At 39.1% G+C, this 12,731-nt stretch overlaps 1 protein-coding gene across 3 annotated transcripts in view; it reads right to left on the minus strand.

The window, feature by feature from the left end:
* Positions 1–1,077: 1,077 nt before the first annotated feature.
* The window catches only part of SV2B (synaptic vesicle glycoprotein 2B), a 154,060-nt gene continuing 142,406 nt past the window's right edge, over positions 1,078–12,731 (minus strand). For all 3 annotated transcript variants that reach the window (XM_056571881.1, XM_056571880.1, XM_056571878.1), the window contains exons 6-13: positions 11,400–11,489; positions 11,006–11,116; positions 10,232–10,320; positions 9,991–10,155; positions 8,782–8,915; positions 6,235–6,435; positions 5,338–5,497; positions 1,078–1,983 (exon numbers count right to left, since the gene is read on the minus strand). In XM_056571881.1, the coding sequence (XP_056427856.1) occupies positions 1,800–1,983; positions 5,338–5,497; positions 6,235–6,435; positions 8,782–8,915; positions 9,991–10,155; positions 10,232–10,320; positions 11,006–11,116; positions 11,400–11,489 (1,134 nt within the window). In that variant the 3' untranslated portion in view covers positions 1,078–1,799. The remainder of the gene's footprint in view (positions 1,984–5,337; positions 5,498–6,234; positions 6,436–8,781; positions 8,916–9,990; positions 10,156–10,231; positions 10,321–11,005; positions 11,117–11,399; positions 11,490–12,731) is intronic.

Here is a 12,731-nt window from a genome sequence, read left to right on the forward strand (position 1 = left end):
AAGGGGGTGGGGGTCATCCTGAAAAGGGGCGTGGTTTCACAACCCAACCTATTTACTATTGAATTCACCGAAAATCCTGTGAATCCCCATTGTAAATATAGTGGAATCCTGCGAGCCTGAAACAACATTTCACACTAGTAAAAACCCAACTCTCTTAGTAAATGAGGGCCAGTATGTATGAATATATTTGGAAAAAAAGGTTTACGTGAAAATATTTTTAAAAAAAAGCTGTCGTTGAAAAACATAAAAAATGTATCAGTTTGGGATATTATTGCGTATGAGATTTATAGAGAGCCTGGAATAAAATAAGATAAAAAAATTCAGGCAGCTAAATCCTTATCAGTGTCCACAATGAAATCCTTTTGCTGTACATTTTAAGCTAATTCCACCATGTATTGTTAAACTGCATGTAAAAAAAAATGTTTCTAGTAAATTATAAAGTTATCCAGATTATTTTAAAAAAAGGTTTCTTTCTTCGAAAAACAGCATAATATTTGTCCACAGGTTGTGTGTGGTATTGCAGCCATTACCTATTGCAGGTGTGCTGTTGTTCTTGTTTTTATAATTCAGTATAACCTTATTTTCCCAAAGTTTTACTAGTAGACAACCTGTTTTTTTATTCAAAGGCTTAACCCCAAGCAGCATCTATGGAATAGCCTCCGCTTCCGGCTGCTCAAAGCAGCAAATTTGTTGTACAGTACATATCCTTAAAGGAAAACTCTCCCTTGTTTTCTCCCGCACTATCCCCATGTACTGGTGAATAGTGCCGGAGACACTGATTAAAATGAGCCCTACCTTGCCAGATCTGCGCTGCCGTTCTCCCGCAATTGTAGTTTTATTATCTGGTGAAATCTTCCTGTAACTGGCACGGGCGGGGCGTTGGCGCTTAACTGGCACTGATGTCAGCGCCGCTTATGAATATTCATCCCCCCAGTTAGGAGCAGCAAAGAGAGGGAGAACTGGAGGGAGAGGGGATGAATATTCATAGGCGGCGCTGACGTCAGTGCCACTTAAGCGCCGAAGCCCCGCCCGTGCCAGTTACAGGAAGATTTCAACAGATAATGAAACTACAATTGCGGGAGAACGGCGGTGCAGGTTCGGGTAAGGTAGGGCTAATTTTAATCAGCGTCTCCCGCACTATCCACCAGTACCTGTGGATAGTGCGGGAGAAAACAAGTGACAGTTTTCCTTGAACCCCATTCCTTACATGTCATCTCACATGCATCATGTTTTATGGATTAGCCAGATAGAAAATACAGGTACATAGCTAGTGATTCACAGTCATTGTTTTCTTTCTTATTCTATGATTCTAAATTTACTACTGTCTTATGAAAAAATGGAAATATTATTTGTAATTGATAGTAGAGAGAACTTTGAAGCTGCCTTTATATATTTTCTATTGTGATCATGTGTATCTAGACTGGGTTATGCACATTATTACCCAGACTTTATATAGGGAGACATGTGCCAGAAGATTCTTAGAGTACTCAATAAGTAACCAAACCAAATCAAACCAAACATCTTCCATAGCTCCTCAACTGACTGAAGGTGACTTTTTACTGAGGCAAAATGCTAAAATGCAATGCTCATATATATATACAAGTTCAGATCTTAAGTAGTACAGAACTGAGCTAACTTTTTTTTTACTTTGAATGTTGCTTGAGCTGTGAAGACTGTGATGGGAGTGTGTTCATTGAAATCAGGTTAACACAAGTCTTAGAGAGGTCCTGCATCAACAGAACATCCTCAAACATACTGAGCCCTCCATTACAGGGGTCTCAGTATGTGTCTATGGGTTTTTACATGAGGACAAGTTCTCGGGTCTCAGGTAGCCGAAGGGATATAAGGCCTCCACCAACGAGAGCAGTGGATGCGAGGAGAATAGGAACCACCTTTGTTATGCCAACGAAGGATGCAAAAATAGAGTTTCCAAAAATGGCAGCCAACTTGCACAAACCATTCAGGATGCCAAATGCAGTTGCCCTGTTAAAGAGAAATGAGAAGGTTTATTTAGCATCTTCAGGATCGTGTTAGAGCCCTAAAGTTGAAGATATATGAATATCTGTGATCATTTCTTTCTTAAGGGTCTAAACACACCCTTAAAGGGGTATTCCAGGGAAAAAAACTTTTTTTTTTTTTTTTTTTTTTTATATCAACTGGCTCCAGAATGTTTAAACAGATTTGTAAATTACTTATGTTAAAAAATCTTATCCTTCCAGAAGTTATCAGCTGCTGTAGTTAAGTTATTCTTTTCTTTCTGACAACAGTGCTCTCTGCTAACACCTCTGCTTGTCTCAGGAACTGTCCGAAGCATTAGAGGTTTGCTATGGGGATTCGCTCCTAATCTGGACAGTTCCTGAGACAAGCAGAGGTATCAGCAGAGAGCACTGTTGTCAGACAAGAAAGAACAAGTCAACTTCAGCAGCTGATAACTTCTGGAAGGATTGAGATTTTTTTATAGAAGTCATTTACAAATCTGTTTAACTTTGTGGAGCCAGTTGATATAAAAAAAAGTTTTGTTTTTTTTCCTGGAATACCCCTTTAAAGTGAATTATTTACCTAATTTTCATTTATTTTACATATTTATAGTATAGTACAGTAATTTGGTAGTGACCACAGAGATCTTTAAACTATTTGGCCTCATTTAACTATAGACTTTTGGATTTGACCAATAAAAGTAATCCATTAATGTCTTCAGGATTGTCTCTTATCATCCTACATAAGATACAGCTAGTGAAGAGCAGGGCTAATCTGTTCCGGCAGCATAAGGAAGTTGAAACCAGATAATAGAATATTTCCACAGACTTTGACACAAGGTTCCTGAGTAAATATTGATGTTGCAGATCTTCCTGATAAAGAGAACCAAAGATACAGATAATACAATACTCAAACGACATATACATAGGGAAAGGTCTGGCTTAAAAGAGCGGCACATACCGACTCTGGCTATGCACGGGACCTGAGCTGTGACTACCATATGCACGAAGCAGTGTGCAGACACAAGGATCCTGTATAATCTCGATCTCCAGAATGGGTGCTACCTGGACTCTGTAGCTCAATAATAATTTTGCACCGGGTCTCCTCTGCATCACTAAATATGTATCTTGCTATGTACATTTACCTTATCCATGCTTATGTGGGTCTATGCAGAGTTTTGCTCCAGTAGAAGTTCTCAAAAGCATTGCATTATGGCAGTTTCCTCTTATGAGATCTACAATACTTAATATATGTTCCTGTGTATTCATATTATCTATGTCTATTTGGGTCTATGCAAAGTTATTACACAGTACTGTTTTGTGGAATATGTTAACCATTGAGCGGCTAATATTTGAATATTGTATGTATGGTGTGATTAAATCCCTCCTTCTACACATTAAATACACTGTGGTTAAATCCCTCCTTTGTATTGTTAAACATGTTATATAAAAATAATAGAATGCCTGGGAAGGAACCGTCACTGTGTTCAGGACTCCAGGTCCAGGTGGGTGCTCAGCTTCTGGGGACAGGACTCAATGCCCCATGAACTTCACATCCAAAGAGAAAGAAGCGGCACTCCAAAGTAGCATAAAATAAGCGTAGTTTATTCACCCATCGTGGTGCAGTGCTATGTTTCGGTCTTCACAATGAGACCTTTCTCAAGCTTGAGAAAGGTCTCATTGTGAAGACCAAAACGTAGCACTGTATCACGATGGGTGAATAAACTACGCTTATTTTATGCTACTTTGGAGTGCCGCTTCTTTCTCTTTGGATATATATATATATATATATACATATATATATACACTAATGTAAAGGCTGTGCATAAAAAGGAGGGGTGTACTAACTTATGTGAGTGTATGTGTATATATATATATATATATATATATATATATATATATATATATACACTCACATAAGTTAGTACACCCCTCCTTTTTATGCACAGCCTGTACATTAGTGTTTATTGTTTCTTTCCCTTTAAAATAACTTAACACACAGCCATTAATGTCTAAACCTTGTCAACAAAAGGGAGTATACTCCTAAGTGAAAGTGTTTAAATTGGGCCCAAAGAGGGAGATTTATTAAAACCTGTGCAGAGGAAAAGTTGCCCATAGCAACCAATTAGATTGCTTCTTTAATTTTGCACAAGACCTTTTAAAAATGAAAGAAGCAATCCGATTGGTTGCTATGGGCAAATTTTCCTCTGCACATGTTTTGATAAATCTCTCCTAAAGTGTCAATATTTCATGTGGCCACCATTATTTTCCTGCACTGCCTTAAGCCTCTTGGGCATAGAGTTCCCCAGAGCCTCACAGGTATTTACTGGAGTCCTCTTCCACTCCTTCATGACATCATGGAGCTAATGGACCTCCCTCACCTTCCATTTGAGGATGTCCCACATGCTCAATAAGGTTTAGGTCTGGAGACATGCTGGGCCAGTCCATCACCTTTACCTTCAGCTTCTTTAGCATGGCAGTGGTCATCTTAGAGGAGTGTTTGGGTTTGTTATCATGTTACAATACTGCCCTGTGGCCCAGTCTCCAAGGGGAGGGTACCATGCTTTGCTTCAGTATGTCAAAGTACATTGTTAACATTCATGGTTCTCTCAATAAACTGTAGTTATCTTAGTCTCATCGAACCACAGGACACGTTCCAATCCTTAGTCTGCTTGTCTTCAGAAAACTGTTTGCAGGCTTTCATGTGCATTATCTTTGGAAGAGACTTCCTTCTAGGATGACAGCTATGAAGACCAATTTGATGCAGTGTGCGGCGTTTGGTCTAGGCATTGACAGGATAACCCACCCACGCCTTCAACCTTTGCATCAATGCTAGCAGCATTCAAACACCTATTTCCCAAAGACAACCTCTGGTAATTATGCTGAGCATGTGCACTCAACTTCTTTGTTGGACCATAGTGAGGCATGTTATGAGGGGAACCTGTTCTGTAAAACTGCTGTATGGTCTTACCCACTGTGCTGCAGCTCAATTTTAGGGTCTGAGTAATCATCTCATAGCCTAGGACATCTTTATGCAGAGCAACAATTCTTTTTTTCACATCCTCAGCAAGTTATTTGCCATGAGGTGCCACGTTGAACTTCCAGAAACCAGTATTAGAGAGTGTGAGAGTGATAATACCATATTTGAGACACCTGCTCCCATCACATGACATTGGGGAGGAAAAAAGGATAATTGAGCCAATATGGACATTTCCACTTAGGGGTGTACTCACTTGGATTTCTACAGAAGGTCATAAATATATGTTCTTTAGCTCTTTCCCACCATATTTCATATAATATGTATGATTGGTATAAAACATTAGTTGAGTCACTCACATGAACACAGGAAGCATTATAGTACCTTTTATTTGTAGGGTAAAGCTCCACTGTAATAACATCGAGAGCATTCCATGCTGCTATACTGGTGCCACAGAAAAGGCACTGCCAGCCAATCATTGCGGATTCACTGCTACCAAAGAAGAGGAAGAAACAGCAAACTGCTGAGATCAGCATGGACCCAGCTGTAGGCGAACAAAAGATTGAAAGTTATAAGAATAGAGAGAAAATGTCCTGGCAAAAGATTTTACCAAAGTTAATCCCTGCTTATTTACCGACTGGATTTTGCTATGATAGATACAACCAAAACAAAGACACCAACTGCAACATTTACAAACCAGTTGTGTTAGTTTTCAGACAAACAACCATGGTCTCCCCTCGATCACAGACTGGTCTCCCTGATTCCCATGGTTCTCTCCTATTTCACACACTGACCCCCCCCATGCTTGTATTTCCTGGCTCTTCTCTTTCTCTTCTCTGGGACCCTGCAGGACCTTTGAAATGTTACCAACACAACACCAAAGGTCCTACAATTACAGTTTAGTCAAGATTTGCACAAAATCATTACAAAACCCCCAGAAATTTAACCACCTCTTTGAGAAGACAACCTCCTAATCCTGACCCGATTTTTTGTGACTTATATTCAGGCTACCATCCCCCATTTTGCAAAGTTGTCATTTTCTTTGAGAAGACCACCACCATAAATGTCTACTTTTTTAGTGCAATTTTTGGTGATCTTTTTAAAGAGATTTTATTGTAATAGTGCAAGATTATGCCATTCCTGGTTTTTGGAAAATTGTGCAGGTGTCACTATGGGCATAATAACTGATACCATTTCGGGTAATCTGTAATGATTTCCTTATGGTGTCTAGCACAACAAGATCTTTGTTTCAGAAAATTAGAGATCACCCTGGATACTCACCTATCATTTTTATTCTTCCAATTTTGTCCATAAGGAGAGCGGAGATAATATTTCCAGGTAATACCGATAAGCTTCCAAGAAAACTAACCAGGTAAATCAGAAAATCATTGTCTTCTTCAAAGTCAATATCACAGTCTTCTTTATGGTTAGAGAATGTGCTGTTTATTAGTGTGCAGTCAATGAATCTGTGCTCATGAAGATCTGTGTAAACAACACATGGACAGCCATAAGCATCACAACAGATATCAGCACTTTCCATACAATATACAGTAGGATTTCTGTATTCCCTTGTATTTTACAATCTCTGATTATGTGGAATTGTACCAAGAGATCTGTCAGTGAAATTACAACGGGTAATACAATTGCTTTGATTGTGAATCACAAAGATACAAATCTTTGTTCCAATGTATCCATAGGGCAGGTAAATAGTTAAATGGGCCCTTTCAGATCCAAAAACTTTTTATATGGTGTTACTGATGAAAATGTGTAATATGGTTGTTTCAAAAATTTTTAAGCTTTAATAAAGAAAACGGCTCCTGAAATTCTCACCACTAGGGGTCAACATACCTACTGGGACACTAACCAGCCCTGCAGCAGCGTCAGTCTTGTCCATGAGTCATGGACAAGAGATGCCTCATGGACAAGGTTGCAGGAGCAGACACGCCAATCATATTTGGAACTGTAGATTTGATACAGATTTCCCACTAGGGAAACATTCTGTGACAATCTGCAACATTCCCACAAAAATACTAAATTATAACTGAAATGAAACATCCTGGCTGCTCTATGCACTGAGGCTCTGTAACATGCCGCCAGCTCACAGAGTAGGCTGATTGACAAGCTAGGAGCATGCACAGAGCCCTGCTTGTATCACCCACACTTCCTGTATTTAGTCTCAGCACAGCTGCAAGACAAAACAGACCAATAATAGCTGCAGAGACAAGACAGTGCTATGGCAGTGGAGGGACCACTAGTGCTAAGAAGTATAGATCCCTTTTTTAACAAAAAATGTACACATTTGTTTAACTAATGTATATTTAAAACATACACATATTATTATCTAACTATATAAAAAGGTTTTGAAAATGGCAATGCCCATTTAAATACATTAATATATATTACTATAAAGATGTTCCCAAATACCTTTTATTATTTACTACTCACTGTCTGAGGGTAGTGTACAGATTATTCACAACCTGTCTGTGACTTTGGCGGTCAGCTTCTGTTGGCATACTCTCACATAACACTACAGACTGGGTCCTGCTCTGTGTCCTACTCTGTGCTGTGCAGCTGCTGCTATGCGAGTTCCTCGACCTGTCACTAAGGTGCATGTTTGGACAGCCTTGATGTGAAGGGGCAGGGCACAGCACCAAAATCTGTCTCCTTCCTATCACAGCTCTCTAACATCTATGTAAGCCTGATCTGCCCTTTCCTTAGGGCCTGAGCATTGTTGTTGTTTCTGGTGTCCATTCGTGACAGTGTTCTGTTTCAGATCCAGCTTCTCTGTTTATTGACCTGTCTCCTTGTCTCCATCTGATTTTTCCTGTACTGTATCGTCTATCCTGTTGTCAACCAGGATTGTTGACTCTGAACCTGTGCTACTTGCCTTAACATTCTAGCCTATTATTTACTCCACATCTGCCTGTTGCTAGGGTACTGTTACACTTTGTAATTGACCTGGCCATTTGATTGTGCTTACTTGCCTAATAGACTGGTGCCACCTTCTGGAACCATCTGATCTACTGAGATAGCTGCTATCCACATCAGGCCCGTGCATGTGAAGGGATCTAGTACCCTCTAGCATTTGAAGTTCAGGTTCCACTGGGTAGAAGGTACTCAGTCCCTGCTCCTGGGCATGGCCCAGAGTCAAACCGGTTGGGTAGCACAGCAAATCCACACACATTGTCGGTGTACTGTACTACCACACAGCTAAATAGACTGTGTCATGAATCAGAGCACGAGATAAGCCACCCTCTTTGCTCTGTCACTCATTAGCACATTATATTTAATTATATTGGGATAAATCAAGGATGCTGGATGGCTGGATGCATATATACCTATATCCCAATATTATACCCTATGATCAGCAAAGTTCTGCCTCCACTCTATCTATGTGTCTTCAAGATAATGCTGAAAAAAGTACATAAAGAGACAGCTATAGCAAAATAAATAGCATTCCAAAACCTACATTTAACCCAATATACTATAGTGTAATGTGCTAATGAGTGACCAGCAGAGAAGTACGGACCGCTGACATCAATCGGGCCTGCTGCTAGGATAGATTGTTTCCTTCTATTAATGTGATAGCGGACATTTTGAATAAACTATTAACACCTAGACAAGACATGCAGGAATAAATAGCACAAATTATTTATTAACATCGTTATGGCAATATAGACTAATTTATTTTTTATTATTTCCTTTTCCTTATTTCCCAGAGAAGCCCTTCATGAACTTCCATGTACAGAAACAGAGTGGCATTCAGCAAGGAGCATGATGTCTTTCTTCTAGACATTTCTTCAAACTAAAGACATTATTATATCTTACCTGTATTGTGAAAATATGAATATTTGATGGTACAGTTCTTAAAGATGGTGCCTGTTGAAGTAACATCCTCAAAGTAGCATTCATCAAAGACACAGTCCTCAAAGGTGACATATTTGAACTTCATTTTATAGAACCTTAAAAAAAAATGAAAAATAATACATGAATTGATGGAAGGAAAGTACTAATGTTTAAAATGAATGTGAAGAAGCTTTAAATACCTGTGTGATGAAATACCTTGTGCCATAAAAATACAAGTATGTACAAACACAATGTTATACCTTTTGTAATCTTCAATCTTTTGAATTGTAAGTTTTATACATTGTTCACTACACTGTGTGTATGTTAGTATGCTAGGGCCATATAACAGGACATGAGCATTATATTACTACTACTGTATGCTTGTGACCCCCCCCCCCCCCCCCCCCCCCCACACACACACACACACACCCCCACACACACACACACACACCAAAAACAAATTAATAAATACAAAAATCTGATATTAGTAACATCAGTACTATGGGGGGGGGGGGGCGACTTATAATTGTGTTTAAACTTTTTTTAATTGTGAAAAGTTGCAAAGTTTTGCACAGCTGGATAAAAAGTTGCAAAATTTTGCTCAGCGAGTAAACCATAGAAAATGATGTACTGAAGTGAAATTTCAAGAAATATGTATATGTGCAAAATGTATCAAATGTCGTGCGACCATCTATTAAATTTGGCTCACGTACATTTTAATACTAAACAATAAATTCCCTCTGTTTTTATATTTTGGACACATAACATTCTGCCTTATTGCCACTAGATGGCAGTGTAGCTTAAACAATACAAATGGCAAGGCTCTCCTGGACAGTTTTACAGGACATAAGGAAAGAGGAGACATTCATGTTTTTGCTGTATATTGAACCCTGAAAATATAGAATCCTGTACATTTAGATTGGTTTTAAAGATGTTTTTTATGAGAGCTGTGCAAGTCAAAGATGTAAATGCCAGGAAATCCTCATGTGCATCTTTTACAGATACTAACAAACAAATAAATCAAATAATTAATGAATAAATAAACAAATTATTAATAATAAGCTTACACTGCACCTAAACAGGTCCTGTTTTTTACAACTTAATTGGGGGAATTAGCTCTTCTGTATAATATATGCAGGCAAAACTAAAAGGTATAAATTTAGCCATCAAGGGACAAATCCTGTAACTTACTTGTCATTGTAATAGGTCCCATCGATGTGTATTTGGTTTTCAAGGGTAAAATTGAATACAAAGTTCTTGACATGTTCATTCTCAAATCTTTTAACTCTGCTTGCATACTCTTCATCTTGTATGTACCGAATTGTATCAGGAAACCAGACCGTAAGACCATAGTAGCTGCAGAACATGAAAAGTAGACATTCTGAGAACACTGTTCAAATTAGAGGAGTGACAATGAAAAAAAAATAGTTACCTTAAGGACATAGTAAACCAAACCACTGCCAGAAATATTGTGTTTTTCCTGTACTGGCCAGAAAAGCAGAACAGTATGCTCTCCCATACCTACAGCAAAAAGAGAGAATTAATTATAGACCAAGTAGACATCCTCCTCCAATATCAGAATAACTATTTGTTTAGTAAATAGAATATTCTATGTATATAAAACTTCATGTGTGTATGTATGTTTGTATGTTCCTGCATAACTTCCAAATGGCTGAAGTAATTGTGATGAAACATCGTACACATGATTCTTATATGTCAAGTAAAAATATAGTTAACTAACTCTAACCCACTCCCATTTGCAAGGGGCGGATTTTATTTACGAATCCAAAGCAAGTCTATAGTACATTTGGTGTATTTTCTAATCGCATCACTATCGGGCTGCAGAGATTGCTGGGACTTTGAAACATCCTGCCGACTGTCCTGCAGGCAGGTGCAGAAAATAGTGCGGGTGTTGGAATATGAGCTGAGGATGAGAAGATGGGATTAAAGGACTAGATGTGATGACTAGATGTAAGGACAGATGTGAGATTGGGATATGTGGGCCGGAAATGAGGTCAGGAGGTTGGAATATGAGGACGAGATAGAAAGATGAGATATGAGGTTGGGATATGAGGAGGGGATATGAGGTCAGGATAGGAGGACGGGATATGACGAGAGCTTTATTGTTGCTTTTTCTCTCCCATAAGGTTTATAAGGATTATAAGACAGATATGATTTATTATGAATAAGTTATTTCACAACATACCTGCTTGACAACTGTCATGACCCTGACCAGCCAGCGCTGAAACCATGTCCCAGTAGAACTCTGAATTTCAATAAACTCATCAACTTGTTTCGGTGTCTTAATATGGGAAACCTAGAAAATAAGAAAAAGGAAATTGTTCTTTGTACAGGAGAAGACATGGTCTTACATGTAGTGCCCTTTATCTGCCAACTAGGCATTAATACTTATCTTTGGGGCTTTAGTTAGTTGTGTACAGCCAGGATACAATATCAAAGAGTAAATTACACATTGGGATTATATATAGACCCTACTGTAGGCCAATATAATATGTTTATTATGTTATATCATAAAGTACAACAAACTACAACTACAACAAACAAAAGTGTACTAGAAATTGTCAAATATTAACTCTTACTGTAAAAACTTTTTCCGGTTCTCCCTTGGCTCTCATATTGGTGTCATGAACCTTCTTTAGAATCATCCAAGCTTCATCATGTTTACCAGTCTGTAAGAAAACCCAAGTCAGCAATGACAGCGCTAACTAACTAACTAACACAAGCTAGAGGGCACTGCTGTGGAGAAAGACCAATTATGTCAGCATATACTGTGGAGGCTAGCATTCTGTCACTGTGGCAACGTGGAGTCCTGATGCCTGTGGGTCCGGAGGTGCTGGGAACCAAGAAACCTGAAGTCACTCAATAGCATACATAGAAAGACAAAAAGGTACCCGCACTCACCGCGAGGAAACAGCAGACCGACTTCTATGGCATCTCGAACAGATCCGACTTCAGTCTGACAGCATGGCGCTCAGAGTGGAGGCAACTGCAGGCAAAGTTCCAAGCAGATCGTGCTTCTTCTGGCCTCGTACGAGGCCGGAAGAAGCGCGATCTGCGCAAAACTTTGCCGGCAGTCGTCTCCACTCTGAGCGCCCTGCTGTCAGCCTGAAGTCGGATCTGTCTGAGATGCCATCGAAGTCGGTCTGCTTTTTCCTCGCGGTCAGTACGGGTACCTTTTTGTCTTTCTATGTATGCTATGGCACTAACTAAACCCACTCCAATAAAATAAATTCCCACTATATTTATAAATCAGTTGTAATGTTTTTCAACAGTTTCTAATTTCTTTATTGGACTGTATCTCAAAGGATTGTCTCAGAGGCCATTTTTAAACACCCAGCACTTCTGTTCCCATTGCATTTTAAACCCTTTGAAGAATAAATCTGCCTTGAAATATATTTGTATTTTATTCAAATAATAATTTCAGGGAAAGCTAGGTGTGTACCTAACAAGGGGAGCTTTTGAAGTGTCCCGGTACCCATTTAGTAGCAGGGGTAGAATAAGGGTTGTAGTGTGGCTGTATAATGTATCTTGGCAATAATGTTCTGTTCGAGTATCATGAGTTAAACTTGTTTACTCACGATACTCGAACAGAACATTATTGTCCTTACATTGTTTCACATGTGCATACGCTTTCCCCTAAGTGGGCTGGAACCAGTCTGAAATAGGTAGCCCTGGCCCTGCCTGAGAAGTTTGTAACTCTTTCAAATTGCTGCCAAGTTGAGTGAGCTCTGGGTCAATCACAGAAAACAACAACATTGTTGACATTAAGAAGGTGTATAACCCAAGAACTGTCTCCCATACACACTGAAAGGGTATCTGCTTCTACATTTGTTTTCCTGCTCTAAGAGGGGGGATTGTCTCTAAGACAAAAGAAACAGGAGCTGTACAAGTGCTCTTCTGCCATTACTGGA

This window comes from Hyla sarda, chromosome 4 (genome assembly GCF_029499605.1).
Source record: "Hyla sarda isolate aHylSar1 chromosome 4, aHylSar1.hap1, whole genome shotgun sequence".
Taxonomy (NCBI): domain Eukaryota; kingdom Metazoa; phylum Chordata; class Amphibia; order Anura; family Hylidae; genus Hyla; species Hyla sarda.